Source organism: Pinus tabuliformis, chromosome 8 (genome assembly GCF_031772625.1).
Source record: "Pinus tabuliformis cultivar Carrire ecotype Pingquan chromosome 8, CPIR1, whole genome shotgun sequence".
Taxonomy (NCBI): Eukaryota; Viridiplantae; Streptophyta; class Pinopsida; order Pinales; family Pinaceae; genus Pinus; species Pinus tabuliformis.
The window spans coordinates 1,539,356,170-1,539,374,999 of record NC_142294.1 but is presented as its reverse complement, the minus strand read 5'-3'; the positions used below and the strand labels follow the sequence as shown (position 1 = coordinate 1,539,374,999).

The 18,830-nt window shown below is 40.5% G+C and overlaps 1 protein-coding gene across 3 annotated transcripts in view; it reads right to left on the bottom strand.

The window, feature by feature from the left end:
- LOC149241800 (uncharacterized) overlaps positions 1-18,830 on the bottom strand; it is a 253,403-nt gene that overhangs the window by 182,840 nt on the left and 51,733 nt on the right. For all 3 annotated transcript variants that reach the window (XM_089367593.1, XM_089367592.1, XM_089367591.1), the window contains exons 2-4: positions 13,862-14,102; positions 13,554-13,618; positions 13,352-13,416 (exon numbers count right to left, since the gene is read on the bottom strand). In XM_089367593.1, the coding sequence (XP_089223719.1) occupies positions 13,352-13,416; positions 13,554-13,618; positions 13,862-14,102 (371 nt within the window). The remainder of the gene's footprint in view (positions 1-13,351; positions 13,417-13,553; positions 13,619-13,861; positions 14,103-18,830) is intronic.

The window sequence follows — 18,830 nt, the reverse complement described above, 5'->3', positions numbered from 1 at the left end:
AGTCTCCCTACTTCCACTGGGGTAAATATAGACCTTGATTCCTACAGTGTGCCATTTTGACAGTGCTATGCGCACATTCTTAAAATTTTCTCCTTGTAGTTCATTCCTTGCATATCCAGTTTTCCACATGTGACCCTAGTGTTGTTTCAGGGCTATTACTTTTCGATTAGCACTGATCGTTGCAAATACATTAGCTTCCAGTGCACTAATCACCTTATCCTTTCCAGCATCCTCAGGGGAAATAGGTTGAGCACCAAGAACGCCTTGCTTAAATGATAGCGACATGCTTATGATAGTCTCTCAATCTTGTATCCAATATTGCATACGTATGACTCTACGGTCGTGGATGTGTACAAGAATTCACTAATGGTAAGCAATGTTGATTTGGGGTAGAATTGGATGTGCTCTAGCCACGAAAATTGGTGGAGAGGCTAAAGCACATGAGATCTCCAAGACCTAGAAATGGTTTGGGAAAAATCTAACCAGTTTGAGAGGTATTAAAATAATTAATATTTTTAACGGAGTCCCTAAGTCTACACTTAAGGAAAATAAAATATTAATGTGAATTAATATAAAACTGAGTTAGAATGGTCCAAAAGTCATGGATCAAGCCAGATCTAATCTTAGCCATTGATTAGGGACTTAAATTCGGCCGTTGAATTGTCAACGAGAAAAGTATAAGAAGAGGCTTGAGGGTCAGTTGGAGAACAACATTGAGTTGATCAAGAATTCGATTTTCTGGGGCAGGGCTTGCTGAGGAAATCGAAGGAGTGATCAGAGTTGCAACGGAGGGGCAGTGAATATAGTAGCACAGAGGCAGATATAGCACCGGGAGCATCAGCGCAGAAGTTGGGAGAGGGTTGATGTAGAGCCAGCTAGAGGCCATGCAGAGGCAACCAAAGGCCACACAGAGGCAGCCAAGAGCTGTGCAGAGCCTGAGGAGGACCAGCGTGGGAGACGTAGAGGCTCCAAAGGCTGACGCAGAGCCTCGAGAGGCTGATGTTGGGCCAGAGACGCTGACACAGACCCTAGAGGCTGACGCTGGGAGATTTCGTGGGGCATATTGGAGCTGGAGAGCTGGATAGGGTGACGTAGTCCCTATCAGAGTGACAGACAGCAGCAAAAGTGTTGCAATGTTGCTGTGGGATTGTTCCTCCGGTGATTTATCCTGAATATCTGTCTCCGATTGAGAGGTACTACTCCCGAGGGCATTCTCTGTTGGGTGAGCCATTTTCTGGTACCCAGATTGTATTCTGAAACTACTTAATAATAAAACCCTCTGATAGTTGCATTGGTTTTCCGCATTGGGTTTTTCTAGGGACATTAGTCCAAAAATAACTGTGTCACTTGCGTGCTTGTTTCTTTTAGCTTATCTGTATGTGTTGATATTGTACTTGTATTTATTTTCAGTATTTACATGGTAAATAACTTGTTAAGTAACTGAACAAGTAGGAAGAAATAAATCAGATAGTACAGGAAGAATTTCTAACGGATAGACTTAGAAATTCCAACATGGTATCAAAGCGTGGTTGCAGATCACAGGATAACTGAAGGCATCAGCCGAGCAGAGCAGCAGCAACGGAAACAGTTGTCCCGAGTGACAAAGTTGTTCCTAGTAGAAAGCAGCAAGGGGTGACGCAGAGAGCCTACGTCATCAGTTCGAGCCAGGAAGAGGATCATTGTTGAGGCAGAGAGGAGCAGACCTGACCTATGTAGTGCCCGATCATCTTTCTCAGTCAAGAAGGATCGATGTTGTGGCTAGGAGGTGCAGATTGTGTCGGTGGCGGGATTGCGCAAAGCCTAGAGGCTCTAACTTTCAGATTATTGGGGCTTAGGAGGCTGTGGGTAAGTTGCAGAGTGAAGCTGGTGGGGTACTATGGTCAAAACAGTACCTAACAGGTAAAGACCAAGGAGGAAGGAGTTGCTACCAAGGATTTCTAGCCAAGAAATCCAGATCAGTGGTGCAGTTGCACAAATGATCAAAGTGAGGCATCTCGACATTGGCAGAGGGGTTTCCAAGAGGGAAACCGAGGCTCAGAGGGAGTCAAACCAAGAACTTCCAGACGGGAAGTTGAGAGACTCGAAAGAACCGAAAGAGGAGCAGTGAATGGCAATGAATGAGCTAAGAGATCATGATAGACTATACGGAGCTTCGAACTTTGTAATCTGAAAGGCCAAGATCTTGTCCATTCTAGACAGGTATCGCATCAAGCACTTCACCTTAAAAACGATAGCGATCCCAGTTGACTCAACTGAAAATGACAAGTACGAGGAGGCAATGGCCAGGGCAATGTGCATCATCCTTGATGGTGTCAAGGATCATGTGGTGCCACACATTTCCGAGTAGGAGGCGGCAAATGAGATGTGGGAGGCCCTAAAGAAATTATACCAGCATACTTCTGTACAGAGGAGGATGTTACTTGAAAACCAGTTGCGGTCATATCAGATGCAGAAGGGAGAGCAGATAGATGTCTTCCTCGGTGGATTGAAGGAGATCCGTGATCAACTAACTTCCATAGGGGCCACACCAGATCAGGAACTGATGGTGAGGACCACGTTGAACGCAGTCTCAGAGGATTGAGAGGTATTTGTCTAGAGCATACTGGACAGGATGAGCCTTTCAAATTGGGAGGAACTGTGGGCGACTATTCGTCAAGAAGAGATCAGACAGGTGTCCAAGGCAGGGAGTAGCGGAAAAGGGGTCAGAATCAAGAAGGAGGAACAAAAAGATGCGGCTCTCACATCTGCGGGAAAGCAGGAGAAAAGAAAGAAGAAGGACCTCTCCAAGGTCAAATGATTCCATTGTGGGGAACTGGGTCACTATGCGAACCAATGTCCTAGGAAGAAGAGCAAGGGAGAGGCTTCTGAGACCAAGGTTGCGCCGACTAAGGCGGAGAAGGAAGTGGAGACTGATGACGATTGTGCCATGAGTGCTCATGCACCTCGAGAGAAGAGGTGGGGAGACATCGAGCTGTAGTCAGACAGACTATAGGCGATGAGGGGCAGGATCCTCGAGGTACCCAACCTCTTGGATTATACCTAGCTACGGGAGCCTCGAAGAGGAGTAGCACGACTGGCGGATGTCGGTAGAGAGGGATGCGGATGGAGCGATAGAGAAGGCAACAGTGCAAGAGTACCAAGACAGCGTGAGGCAGCAGTGCGAGAGGCATGGAGTTGTTGCAGTAGTGCAGAGATCTGTAGAGCGAGCACTTGTCAACGTTAGAGGGAGCTTCAACATCGGGAGTGTTTCTAGCCTGACAAAGATGTTAGAATTGGGAGGATCAGTTACTTACTTCTCAGTAACTGAGTTGCAGTGCAGTAGTTAGCAGTGGCAGTGCTATGGGCAGCACGATTCAACATGATGAGAGGGGGATGCAGTGCAAATACAACAGTGGCAGTGGCAGGGCCATGGGCAGCAACACGGATGCAGAGGGAGCTATCGTACGGATGCAGCAGTGGCAGTGGCAGGGCCATGGGTAGCAGTACATGATGCAGCAGTGCAGAGGATGTTTGGCAACAGGCCTAGCATCAGCACGGGGACCGATGCCGGATGATCAGGGTGATACTCAGTGAGGAGTATTACTAGAGCACAGTTCTCGCTAAGAGGGAGTGTTGATTTGGGGTAGCATCGGATGTGCTATAGCCACGAAAATTGGTGGAGAGGCTAAAGCACATGAGATCTCCAAGACCCGAAAATGGTTTGGCCAGAATCTAACCAGTTTGGGTGGTATTAAAATAATTAATATTTTTAATGGAGTCCCTAAGTCTAAAATTAGGGAAAATAAAATATTAATGTGAATTAATATAAAACTGAGTTAGAATGGTCCAAAAGTCATGGATCAAGCTAGACTTAATCTTAGTCATTGATTAGGGACTTAATCTCGACCATTGAATTGTCAATGAGAAAAGTATAAGAAGAGGCTTGAGGGTCAGTTGGAGAACAACATTGAGTTGATCAAGAATTCGATTTTTTGAGGTAGGGCTTCCTGAGGAAATCGAAGGAGTGATCAGAGTTGCAGCGAAGGGGCAGTGAATACAATAGCAGAGAGGTAGAGATAGTACCGGGAGCATCAGTGCAGAAGCCGGGAGAGGGTTGATGCAGAGCCAGCGAGAGGCCATGCAAAGGCAGCCAGAGGCCACGCAGAGGTAGCCAGGAGTTGTGCAGATCCTAAGGAGGGCCAGCGTGGGAGACACAGAGGCTCCAGAGGATGACACAGAGCCCCGAGAGGCTGACGCTGGGCCAAATAGGCTGACACAAAGCCCCGAGAGGTTGATGCTAGGCCAAATAGGTTGACGCTGGGAGATTTCGTGGGGCAAATTGGAGCTAGAGAGCTGGATAGGGTGATGCAGTCCCTATCAGAGTGACAGAGAGCAGCAGAAGTGCTGCAGTGTCGCTGTGGGATCGTTTCTCCTGTGATTTAGCCAAAATATCTGTCTCCGACTGAGAGGTACTACTCCCGAGGGAATTCTCTGTTGGGTGATCATTTTTTGGCACCCAAATTGTATTCTGAAACTGCTTAATAATAAAACCCTCTGATAGCTGCACCAGTTTTCCCGCATTGGGTTTTTTCGGGGACATTAGTCCAAAAATAACCGTGTCACTTGAGTGCTTGTTTCTTTCAGTTGATGATCTGTATGTGTTGATATTGTACTTGTATTTATTTTCAGTATTTACATAGTAAATAACTTGTTAAGTAACTGAACAAGTAGGAAGAAATAAATCAGATAGTACCAGAAGAATTTCTAACGGATAGACTTAGAAATTCCAACAAGCACATAAGAGCCTCTTTGCTTAAAATCTTCAGGTGAAACCTTCCGGACACTCACACGGATAACAGGAAATTCAGGTACAGTAATTTTTATTTTTTTTACCTATATAATTGGTTTTACAGATTGTATTGATTATTTTCCAATGGTCATTTGTAATACACAGGAATTACAGTAATATGCAGGAATTACAGTTGGAGGGCAACGAGGTGTCCATGGATGATTCGAGCAAAGAAAATTTAAAGAATTTGACTCTTAAAGGGCTGCACTTCTAGACAAACCTGTATGTACAGTATGCCTAGGGTTTGATCTTAAGATCTATTCAGCGTTCCAAGGATGTAATTTTGCAGATTTGTTATGTGTTATTGTGGCCACCTCTACTTGCATTAGATTGGACAAGGATTCGGTTCTGGTCTAACCATGAATGTCTGAAGCAAACAGTGGTTGAATTTGTTAATATCTTGACTTGTTTTTAATGCAAATTTAGTGCCTCTTCAAAGTCTTAAAATGCTTCAAGTCATATCTAATCTCTTTAAGGGTTGCATATGTTTAGAGAATTTCTATGGACAGATTTTAGACCCTGTTTGTTTGTTTTATGCAAATCTTCTAGACACAGATCCAATCCATTTCGGTAAAGCTCAGATTCAGGCAGAAGTAAATCTCTGAAATCTCTTCCAAGGAAAGAGGCATCAAAACATAAAACTTATTCACAATTTGACAAGAGCCAGAGAACTTTTAGTGAGATACAAAAATATATATATATATATATATATATATATATATCTATATCTATATATATACATACATATAGATTTGGTTCGGTCTCATATTAAAATAAACTTGATATATAAAATTTTAATAATATACGTTGAGGAGTTGGTGTGGATTTTGTTGTGAGATGAGTCTAATTTTTCTTGTTTCCACTATAAGTATTAAGTCAAGACAAACATGTTGACAGATTTATACATTTAATTCGTTTGGACATTTTAGTCGGTCTAAGCGAGCAGCATTTTGTGCACTGGTCTAAATGTCAATATCACACAAACTCGATAGAGGGGTATGTTCTAGCTTACTGCTACCCAAATTTAATTGGTGGATACAGGATAAGTTATTTCTAGGGCCTGTAAGATCCCAAGGGTTTGAAAACCTTCCTCTATTACCAGAATGTAAGGCTCTAAATTTTCTCATATATTTACCTTTAACAAATTATGGAACCTATTTTAAGAAATTAACCAGAATTCATAACATCAAAATTCATTAATTTTCTATAGAGTACTTACCTAGTTTACTATGGTTGAAGATGCATCACAATTACTCCCGTTCTTGCTCCCGCTACCAAAAGACCAAAACCTCCCAGAAAAACTAGGTACAACCTAGGTACTCAGTCCAGAATGCTTCTCAATTGATGCAATTTTTTCCCTCATGCCCAAAAACTTCAAGGACATTTAAGGCTTAATCCTCACTGTCTTTTGTTACAAATTTTCCTCCTCTCAATACTGTGCTCCCAAGCAGCAAAAGATCCCCTTTCAGTCCTACTCCCTTCTCCTTTTATTTCTTAGAACCACCGTTTATTACATGGCTCCTTACCGTGAATTAAAGAGGTAGTCATGTTTTATATTGACACTCATCACTTACGTAGTGCTTTTGTTATTAATATTTATTTAATATTTTATTATATTATACCTTTTAATGTTTAACCTTTAGTATAAAGTTACTTCTTTTATAGCAATATGACTCCTTTTCAAACTTTAGTAATTTAAATTTAGAACCTTTGAATAATGTTCTATGGTTACTTATTATGATAACGATACATACTAAAATACATATTCCAGTATATATTTTTACGAGTTAGATATTTATTTAATATATTCAACAATTACATCATTTATCTTATGCTTAGAATGTCAATATAATTTAATATGACTACTAGTGCAGTGTAGGCGACGCATGCATGTGTAGTTATCATATGCATGCATCGTCTGCATGCTAATAACTCACATTTCATTTACATTGGTAGATGGACACAAGATCAGTGTCGGATCACCGGTGGAAGTGAGATTTTTCTCACTAGACTTTTGTCGGTCATTTTCTCTGTATGGAAAGCTAGATTTGAGCTTTCATAGATTTGTACTCTAATTTATTACTGCATAATAATAAAATCTTCAACTGCTACACCAATTTTTCGAGGACATTGGTTCAAAAATAATGGTGTATTATTGTGATTGTGCATCTATTCTTCCAATGTTTTTATTTCTTCCGCAGTATTTATTTTGTGAAGGCAATGTATATGTTTCAATATTTTCCGTAGGAAACTGCAAATAATTTGTTTCATTAATTTAACAAATAGAAGAAACATTATCAGTTGCTGTAGTAGGATTCGAGGTCACCGAATTTTCACAGATGAGAGATCTCTAATTGTCGGTGACCTAATGTTCCATTGTCTATGGTGATGATCAAAGCCCACCAGATTGAGCAACCAATGTTCATACATGGAAGGAGAGAACCTTGTCTTTGGGGAGAGAATGAGTGAACTCCACTATGGGGATTCCCTCTGTTAAGATATGGTATGTTCTATGCTTATAGCAGTTTACTTCTTTTTCTAATTATATTCCACAAATTAGCAATCACATGTTCATAAAGTAAAGTGCAGATAGAACATTAAACGATCGATAGAAAACAAGCCAAGACAAGAGACACAAGATGTGGCGGCTAGCCAGGGACAAACCCCACAATGTGTGGGGAAACCCTTTGATCAAATCTTCTTTTATCTTCAATAATTCAACAGAGAGAAATAGTACAATAAATCTGATTTATATCAGCAGTAGCAAACCCTAGATCAGCAGCATCAGCATTAGCGGCTTCATCATCAAACTAGGGCAGACGATATCTCACAAACCGACCGTCGGATCGGCTTGATTCCACCACCAAAAGTTGCGGCTTCTAGAGGAGGTTCAGATGAACCTATAGCGCAGTTTAGATGAGGAGATCTTCTAGTCCACACAGGTCAAACTTCACTTCTGCAGTTGCAGCTTCAGTTTCAGCAGCTTCCTTCAAACTAGGGCAGTCGATATCTTGCAAACCGTCTGTCGGATTGACTTGATTCCACCACCAAAAGTTGCGGCTTTCAGAGGAGGTTCAGATGAACCTACAACGCAGTTCAGATGAGGAGATCTTCTAGTCCACGCAGGTCAAACTTTACTTCTGCAGTTGCAGCTTCAGTTTCAGCAGCTTCCGGCTTCACATGTGTGAGGGAGAGACCCTTTTCTGCACAGTAGAGAAGAGACTCTTTTCTGCGCAATAGAGAGAGAGAGAGATGTGATGAGTTGAGTGAGTGCAATGAGGAAAAGTCCTCTTGTATTTATACACAACTAAGGATGTTTGAATAGATGCGACTGTTGGGCTTCTGAGCCTACATGAGTTGTAGGTCGGCTTGATAATAATTCCATAATCAAAATAAATTCATATCTCCATAAATACTTATTGGAATCGGATGATATTTATATCAATCCTACACCTCTTGACTAGAGGAATCTAATAAAAATATTATCAACCATGAATAAGATGATCCACATGAAGTTTTGCCCTAGTTGCCAATTTTAACTCCCTCCAATGTTTTGACAAATTTTAAGCGCTACTTCGAGGGGTTCATGGTCTCCTTGCCTACTATTGTGACTATTTGTTGGAATGTGGTGATTTCTTCATCAAAAGGGAGGGGGATAGGGGGCATCCCTGCTACTACCATTGCCAAAGAGACTCCTTGCAACAGAGGAGCCATTGCCAATGCTTTGGTGGAGGAGAAGAGGGGGTTGGACAAGTCCCCCTTGGATCACCAACAAGGATTCAAGTGTTCCCTGTTCTATCACTCAAACCCTTGTTAGTTTTTGGCGTAGCAATGGATAAGTGTTCTAGTCTCTATGATGTCTAAGAGGCTAAGGAACACAAGATCTCCAAAACCCAGAAAAGGTTTCACGAGGAAAGACTTGGAGACACCTTAATTAAATTAATTAGCCATAATAAAAATATTTCCTAAGTCTAACTTAGGAAAATTGGTTAATGAAAGTGAATTAATTAAGGAGGTTCGATTTTTCTCTAGAGACTCCGAAAAAGTTAATTGATAGAGTCAAGATGATGTTAGCCATTGGTTAAGATGTAACCGTCGTCGTTGAGACTCCAACAAGAGATTCTAGGAGTAGGTCGAAGACTTTGGAGAAGGCATCAGTTGTGAGGTGAGTAGTTCGACTACGCAGTTGTAGGTATTCAATGAGGACACAGTTGAAGCTAGGGAAGCATCAGAGGTAGGCGTTTCAACAAAGATTTGAGAGCAAGAGTCCTGAGGAGATGTCCTCAGTATTTTCCAGTGTTCGTAAGACATGAATAGGAGGCCAAATTCATCTGCAAATGAAGCCACATCAACTAGTGCGAGTTGCCAAAAGAAAACACCTTTAGTTGCTAGACGTCAGATCTATTTTTTGTAGGAAAAGCAAGAGGGTTTCAGAGGCAAAGGGAGGTAGGACGACTTGCAAGAAGGTGATTCTAGGGCTGAACAAATTTACGGAAAGCAGGAGTGCACATTTCCCAGAGACATGTGAATAGCCTGGGAGAGGACCAGATCAAGTAGAAAAAGGAGATAGTTCATCTCTGGATTATTTTTCCAGTTGAGATTAGTATTTGCCAGAGGTTTTCCAGTGAAAGGAAACCAGTTGTAATTTCTCCTAAATTGTTGAAGCTACGGCATTGGTTTTCCCTTCGGGGTTTCTCCAAGGACAATTGTCCAAAAATAACAATGTCATATTTTTATGTGTCTATGCATATTTTCTTAGTTCCATTTTTTACATTTCACAATGTTCTTATTTGTGAAGATTGTAATAGTGATTTAATCATTATTTTCCAAATTAATAATTCAGAAGACAAATAATCTCCAGTAGATAGAAGATTAAATTCTAGTTTATTACAATTGAGGAAATTTCACATGGTATCAAAGCAGTGAAGATCAAATCAAAGGCTCTAGAAGTGAGCGTTGTGCAGCTCATAGGGAGATTTGATGCATAGAGAACCATATTTGTGCAGGCCAACCAAGCAGTGTGAATTGCAGAGAGGCAACAATTTGATTTCTAGTCCAGTCCGGAGGAAAATTGTGAATTGTCTCAGAGTAGGCAGCATGCAGTGAGGTTATCGGAGAGGGTTTTCTAGTGATCAAATCAAAGATTCGCAAAGCAAATCTAGCACATAGATTTGCAGCATAAGGGTTTTGTTGTAGCAAATCAGCACAAGGCAAGGAAGAGAAAGCACACACAGTTTTTCAGAGAGGGAATTTCCAGAAAAATTCTCAGAGGGTTTCCAACTTCCCAATGTCAAGGAGGAGGCTATAATTTTCAGCAATAGAGGTTGAGTTGAGGCTGTGTGAATTGCCAAATCATACTACTGGTCGAGCCAGTGTGTGTTTCAAGGTCAGCAGTGCGTGTGCTAGTACCGAGAGAGGTTCTGATGGTAGAGAAAGTTGCCCAAGAGTGAAGCATCAAGGAGAGCAAATTTTCGAAAAAGGTTCTAGAGGTTAGTGCAAGTTCCCCAACAATTGTTTGCTAGTGTGAGCTATAGAGGAGAAGGCCGAGTTAACTTACTAGAAGGGGAAGGAGATTTCCAAGTTCATTAGTTCTCCAGTTTATTGAGTTTCGTAGTTTTCAAAGAAAATGGCCGCAGCAGGATTAAGAGATCAAGACAGGTTGGATGGAGCCTCCAACTTTGGCATCTGGAAAGCCAAGATGCTATTCCTTTTGGATGAACATGGTCTGAAGGAGTTTGTGACAACAATTGTAGCTATACCAGCAAATCCTATCTTGTTACATGATTATAGGAAGGACATGGCCAAGGCTAAGAGGATGGTCCTCGACGGAGTACGGGATCATATCGTCCCACATATTAAAAAGAAGGGAATTGCAAAGGAGATGTGGGATGCCATCATCAAGTTGTACCAGGATCCTTCCGAGAGTCAGAAGATGATACTCAAGGAGAAGATGATGATGGTCAAAATGCAGAAGGGTGAGAACGTAACGTCCTATCTCACCAGGATTCAGGATGTCAAAGATAAAGTTGCAGCAGTTGGAGAGAAGTCGACAGAGGACGAACTAGTGCATACAGCTCTCAACGGATTTACCAAGGAATGGCAAAAATTCGTTTAGGTGATTACTAGACGAGACAAGCTACCAGATTGCGAATGCCTATGGAGTGACTTCCCTTAGGAAGTGCTGAGGCTCAGTCTTGTCGAAGGTCAAGGAGAGAAGAAGAAGAATGATCTATCGAAGGTCAAGTGCTTTAGATGTGGTGAGCTTGGTCACTACCTCGACTAGTGTCTAAAAAGGAAAAAGGACAAGAAGGATAAGCAGACAACAACTTTAAATGAGATTGAGAATTTGTCCACCAGATTGGAGGGTGAATTCACTATGTTTAAGATATTATCGTCAGGAGGAGTATGACATTCCAGTATGCCAGATGGGAAGGATCCAAGGGAGGAGCAACAAGGAAGTCTAGATCTAGCCAAGGAGGGCATGATCAATGGATCAGGTCTAGTTGTTGTGTGTTCCCTAGTTGGATCATTACCTTTGCTATGGGAGCCCAACAGTTTAAAGTAGCAGGAGGATCGCAAGATTAGTAAAGCATAGTCAGATTCTTGAGAGACAATGCAAAGCCAGTTAGGCGTAGTCAGATACTCGGGAGACAGGTGCAAAGCCAGTTGCAATGACTCAATAGATTAGTTTGAGATCAGTACACACAGGTGTAGTGATGGAAGCAACGCAGAGACAGGGGGGAGGCAGTGTGAATTGGCCAGTTGCAGAGAGCAAGGTGCAGTTCCAGCCAAAGAGACTTCAACTCAGCGGCATCAGCAATTTGAGATTAGAGTTGTGCAGTAGAAGCACAGAATGGTTCAGTTACAACATGTAGCAAGTGAATCAGAGATTGTGTGCAATGTGGATTAGTTCGGCTTCAGAATCTTCCCACGGACCAATAGGTGGCTGATGTACTCACGAAAGCCTTAAGGCAAACAAAGTTTGTCTACTTTAGAGAGCACATGGGTATAGTAGAGAACACCTTCCTCGCAAAGAGGGAGTGTTAGTTTTGGAGGTAGCAGCAAACAATTGTTCTAGTCTCTATGATGTCTAAGAGGTTATGGAACATGAGATCTCCAAAACCTAGAAAAGGTTTCGCAAGAAAATACTTGGAGACACCTCAATTAAATTAATTAGCCATAATCAAAATATTTCCTGAGTCTAACTTAGGAAAACTAGTTAATTAAAGTGAATTAATTGAGGAAGTTCAATTTTGCTCTAGAGACTTCCAAACAAGTTAATTGGAGTCAAGATGATGTTAGTCATCAATTAAGATGTAATCGTAGCTGTTGAGACTCCAACGAGAAATTAAAAGTAGGTCGAAGGATTTGGAGAAGGAATCAATTGTGAGGTGAGAAGTTCGACAAACCTAGTTGCAAATATTCAGTAAGGGTGCAGTTGAAGCTAGGTAAGCATCAGAGGCAGGGGTTTCAGAAGAGATTTGGGAGCAGGAGCTTAGAGAAGATTTCCTCAGTATTTTCCCTGGAAGATAAGAAGAGGAGGCTAAATTCATTTGCAGAGGAGGTCGTATCAGCTAGTGTAAGTAGCAAAATTTCCCAGTGCGAGTTGCCATAGGAATTTCAGTTGCTAGAGGCCCGATCTATTTTCTGGAGGAAATGCGAGTGGGTTTCAGAGGAAGATGGAGGCAAGACGACTTGCAAGAAGGTGATTCCAACACAGAACGAATTTATGGAAAGCAACAATGCACATTTCCCAAAGGTAGTGCGAATATCCTGGGAGAGTGTGAGTTGTCAGGAGAGGGCCAGATCGAGTAGCAGAAGGAGACATTTTGTTTCTAGATTATTTTTCCAATTGAGATCAGTGATTGCCGGAGGTTTGCTAGCGGAAGGTGACCAATTGTAATTTCCCCTAAATTGCTGAAGATAATAATAAAACTTTCATTTGTTGCACTGGTTTTCCCTTCGGGGTTTTTCCAAGGACAATTGTCCAAAAATAACAGTGCCATATTTTTATGTGTGTGCATATTTTCTCAGTTCCACTTTTTATATTCCGCAATGTTTTTATTTATGAAGATTGCAATAATCTCTAGTAGATAGAAGATTAAATTCCAGTTTATTGCAATCATGGAAATTTCATAACCATATCCCACACTGACCACTCAAGATTTAATAGAAAGCATCTTTTATTACTCAAAGTTGATATAAATTTATTTCAGCACCTTAGTTTTCCTTTACATAATTTGTTGTGGCAAGTAGCAAATTAACTAAAACATTGATATCTTAGGTACCTCACAATATGTGATCCCTAGTGAAATAAAACATTTTTTAACTTCAATAAATGGCTATTTTTATTATGGAGATGGATGCCCTACCCTACCATACAAACTGGAATTACCAATACCCTGTAAAAGACAAGATATCAGAATAGGTCTATGTGTGTACACATGCAAGTCACACAAGAATGAAGGTAATATTGTTTTACTTCTGAGCAATATTAATGTCAAATACAATGGAAAAACTTACTATTCCATCCTTGAGGTTTGCCCGCCAAAGTCTTAGGTACAGCTCTCAGACTGTATATTTCAATCCTGCTCATTATCAAATTTGAAATAACTAACAGTTAGGAAGCATTTTTCTGCTGCACAAGGGATTCAAACAAACCACTGGAATCTGGACACTATAATATTCACAATGTCGTCGAGAAGTAAATAAAGGACAAACATACACATTTGGGGAGTCCTTTGGATGATCAATGTCAGCTGCATCAAGCACCTTAAGTGCATCCCAAACCTGCAACACAGGAATTCTGAAAGACATGTTATATACTAAGGAGCAGTATTTTGTTACCACATGGATATCTGCATCTTTCAAAATATTGTATGCAAAATTGAGAGCATGCAGGTGAGGCTCTCCTATTATGATACATGTGACATTGTTACTGCTATTATTATTCCTTTTCAGTTTCCAAACAGTGGGAACAGAATCACTGATCAAAGGACGACTGCCCTTTCAATTCACCATACTGAAGAACACCTGATTATAAGGCAGTGAATGATGTGGTGAAACAATACTGTGCAGCTTCTCCATAAGCTGTGTCCCCTTCAAGCCTTCTAAATAAGCATAATAATGAGAAACATCCTCACAATGATAGAATGTTTGTGATGCACTATTCAAATGGTCATCGCTAGCTTCTGCACCAAAGTTCAGTAAAAATAACAGCAGGGTAACAGCTCCAGCAATGTGTCTCCAACATGAGCTAAAAGATGTAAACCACCTGAGACCATTTATAGTACGAAATAGTAAATAAAAGTCATTGGGTGTTTTATGCACAAGGTAGAAAATTACTAACCAGAAGATTTATGCATATATTATCCTAGTGGTATCTAGTTCATATAAAAAAAATATCAACCCACTCATAAAAATATCAAATAAGCTCATTCTTGGATGATGTTCAATTGAAATGATTGGTTACTTCATGTATCTCGGTATATGAAGTAAATTCATATACATCCTGAAAAACAAGATATGCAGAAGGAAATGCTTCAAGCTAGAAATAATGTTAATATAATGTTACAGACCATGTCAGAAAATCAAATCTAGTCAAAGCCAGTGTTAAAAAACACAAATCAACAGAAGACCAAGAGAATTAGCCATAGGTATGCTTCTGGTGACCAATTGATCAACATTAGTAAGAAAGTATGCAATAAATAAGACAAAAAGGAAGGCAAAACCAGTGTCAGGTGCCTAGAATTATGAATACTAAGGAAGGTAAAACCAGTGTCAGGTTGCTAGAATAACAATAGGAGACATGCAAGGTGTAATTGATATAACAGCCTATATAAATAAGTTCTACAATCCTAGGCCAGCTCCAACTAGCGTTCTGTTCCTCCAAATAACTAAAGTATAATGAGCACCTCATTTGCTTATTCTTGACTGCTTGAGCATGTTGCACTGGACTTTAGCCTAGATAGGTCATATTGGCTACACAGGAGTTCAGCTTAGTGATTTAGCACTCAAACTGTACTTAAACACGTTAGATTGAAATCAAAATGTCCCAAGTCATATGGATCAGCTCTAGAGCATTTGTTCTGGCACAAGCTGCAGAATTTGGTTAGAGTGTGAAACTCAGAAACTCAGTTTTGAGGGGTTTTAATTTGAATCACTTGGTACGACATAAACCTGGAATTGGATAACTATGTCCTGCACTTAAAAGTTGAAAGTCATTGAATGTTGTCTCTTCAATCAATTTTTTAAAAATTTTGGATCTATAGCAATCAATACAAATCTGAAATTTCACTTCTCACTAGAGGTTTCCTGGATCTAATCCACAAGAGCTTTCAGCCTTAGGGTTGATCTGAAATACATAATTAGAGTACTGAACAGCAGCAAATACTTCATTTCAGTTTGAATCACTGGGCAGCTCAAGAGAAAAGAAACCAAACAAATCTACTTCAAGCACAACAAGCTATTGTTCTTCAGGCACACTATTTCATGCATATAACAAAAGCTTAAATATCTTTAAGATGTATGTTAAATCACTGAACAGTTTCAGCCCTATGTTATGTCAATGACTCAAGAGTCAAATCAGCATGAACAACATGCATTGGAAATTACACAATCATGACAACACGGGCTGAAAATCAAGTATAAAACTATTGTACAGCTGAAACACTTGATTTATATATAAGAGATGAAGTACATGTACATATAGCTTATCACAAACTGATACAATTTCAAGCTCTCCAAACCCTAGCTAGGGAAATGAAGAAAACCCTAGTCACAAACAACTCCTGCCTAGGAACCACTCCTAACCAAAGCTGGTCACTCCACCAAGAACCCTCTGTTGGAAATACTAAGAGGGGGGTGAATCAGTATTTCTTATAATTAGTATTTTTAACTTTACAGGCCATTAATAGAAACATGAGACATCACATCACATCAGAAATCATTACACAGAATTTGTCGTCCAACAAGCTTTAGATTATGTATGAGTTAAATACAACAATTTACCAGTCAAGCTGCAAGGAAGTACGAGACTTCTCGGAGAAGCTAATGCTCCAAAAGTTCTGAAGATATTTGCAGATCTATTCTGCAGGAGTCTTCAGCCTCCCTTACAATCAATCCACTGTCGCTACTCTCTCTAACCTCAATAACTGCTATCCACGCTGCCTCTCCTGCTATACTCACTATCTTCAAACTGCCACTACCGCCACTTACTTCTGCCACAGTTCACTGCTGTTGTACTGCCATATATCTCACTGTCATGCATCACATCATCACAATTCACGAGCCATGTCATACTGCACAAATCATTAGGTCTCTGTCACAATTCCTGACTATCATAAAGGTGCGTCATTGGATCTCTGCACACCATACTATTGTGTTCAACTGTTACCAAACAATGAAACCAAACCATCTAAAATATATTCCTTCCATTGTCATACAACACCAAAAGGAACTTCTGCACTTTTGTTCAAACCCTGCCTTTGAACAAAACACTAACAACGCAGGTTTCTCCTAATCTATGCACACAGGTATATCTTGGCTCATGAGACTCTGTATCAATTCTTCAGACATGTTACCCACCACCTGTGGGTGATATCCATAGGAGAATTTTTTCTCCTAGATGGTCCTCAACCAACAGCCGCCAAATAGACCGATGTGCCACCTAAGCCAACCATTATGTACACTCACTCATTTGTCATGATCGTATGTTTGAAGGTGGGCCTATCAAGCCCGAAGGTATGGCTTTCATCATGTCGTTGGGTACTTTTGTTTACTTATCATGGACACTTTTGGGCATGGATTAGTGGGGGGATTTGGCGGAAAGAATGGGCTTGGTTTGTATTCTTGTCCCCTCTGTCCAATTTGGTGGTTAACCGTGTATCCTAGCCCAGTGGGATATCCTTTATTCACTACTAGCTTTAGGAGTGCCACTACATGGGAAATCTTGATTTTGGTTGCGTGATCGCACTTCCCGACACCACATACATCACTCCCCTCTGCTCATTATAACCCCTTTTCATATAGTTCCCATCCGGGTCCACATTTGTCCATTGGGTGCACAAGGAGTTAGCTTCCCCCTACCCTTGTCCACACTCTGAGTCGGGCCTGGAACGATGCCGTAGAGGTTGATGTAGCTAAAAAGAAAGTAAAAAGCATAATTTGGCCACTCTCAACAAGAAATGTACCACAAAATGCAAAAGAAGGCCAGGAAATACAAATTTAGCACGTCGGCAAAAGCCAAGCATGATCTCTACCCTTATCATTATGGCCATCATCCTAGTTCCTAGGGTCCCCTATAGTGGCCCCTTGCATCATTAACAAACCCATGACTTTCCCAACCCCTGGTGGGCGCTGAATTGCCAAACCTTATGGGGATATCCATTGTTATATCATTCACATCATACTCTCATCCTCTGGAGCCCCCAGCAGTTATAAAAGGAAAAATCAATAAAAGGCAGAAGGAATATGAAGAAGGGTCGAAAAACAAAGGTCGAGATAACTCATGAACCATGATTGCTCCCTCCTATATCTATAAACCCAAGTGTGGACTTCCCTTATCATAGCTACCCTTGTACTGTGGCATGTGGCTTGGAGCCTTTCCCTAATGCCCCACTTTGTTTCATCATTTTATCACATGTTGTCCACCAACTACTGCGTACTGATTTTGGGTAGCATCGAATGTGCTCTAGCCTTGAAATTTGGAGGAAAGGCTAAGGCACATGAGATCACCAAGACCCAGAAATCGTTTTGAGAAACTCCACCCGGATGAGTTATTAAAAAATTAATATTTTTAATGGATTCTGTTGACCACTGGAGTGGCACCTGATGATTATATGAAGACTCCATGCTCAAGAATGATCCAGAGGACACTTGTACCATCAGATATCGTTAGTCAACAGAGTTTTTTAACTCTACTTTTATCTTCTCATCATCTTTCTTGTACCCAGATTCCACACCCTACGGGGAATTGTAATAAGTGATACTAGTAATGATGAGTTTTGAGTCTGTAACAAGCCTAGGATGTTGGGATTCGATCAGCAAACGAGTACACCTTGGAGTGTTTTTTTATTTGGTTAATTATCCCTTCTTTTTCAGAGGCGGATAATTTTCTAGGTTTTTTCACTCACGTTTTACCCCAAAGCCGGGGTGACGGTTTGAAGGTTGAGCCCCTAACACATCTTAGTGTCTAAAGTCGATGTATATTACCATACTAGATCACACAAAAAATTTCGTGGAATTTGGTTAGGTCTAGGTAGTCATTTTTTAATTTTTTAGATTTCCCACAAGTCAAAAATTGCAAATAAAATTGTATTTAAATTGTAATAAGTGTAGTCTAGAGAAGTTGTATGGGGTATGAGTAATCAAAATTACACCTCTCACCCTCAACTTTCTACTATGACACACTTTGAGGGGTTAATAATGTGTTTTGGACCCTCAAAACCCATTTTTCCTAAGTTTAGTGGGAAATCTGGCAATTAATTAAGCCAGAAATTAAATAAATGGAAAAAAATAAATATCCACACATGCTAAATGTTGTGGAAATGAGGTGGAAAATTATGGGGGAGTTAAAGTGAAGTCTCAAGGTGATGTGGACTCCTAAAATCAAGAAAAGGACATGTGCTCAAATAAAATCGAATTTCTGGCATTAAATGAAAAAACTGTTTGGAAATTCGAATTTGTGAAGTTAATGCACATTTGGGAGAATTTGAGAGAATATTTGGTGGAGATTTTTATGGGAAATTGTCCCCACATGGGTTACCAGCCATATACACTTGTCATTCCACAATAAAATTCGAATTTGGCACATAAGGAAAAAATAAAATGATGTCCACTTGCTAGAATTCGATCTTTACACTTGGCATTGGAGCTCCATTCAACAAATTCGAATTTCTCTTTGGGATTGTCACCTCATGCCACTTGTTTAATCACTTTTACATTGGGGTTGGTTCCAATGCCATTTGTCATTGTCATTCTTCATTGGGATTTGCTCCCAACC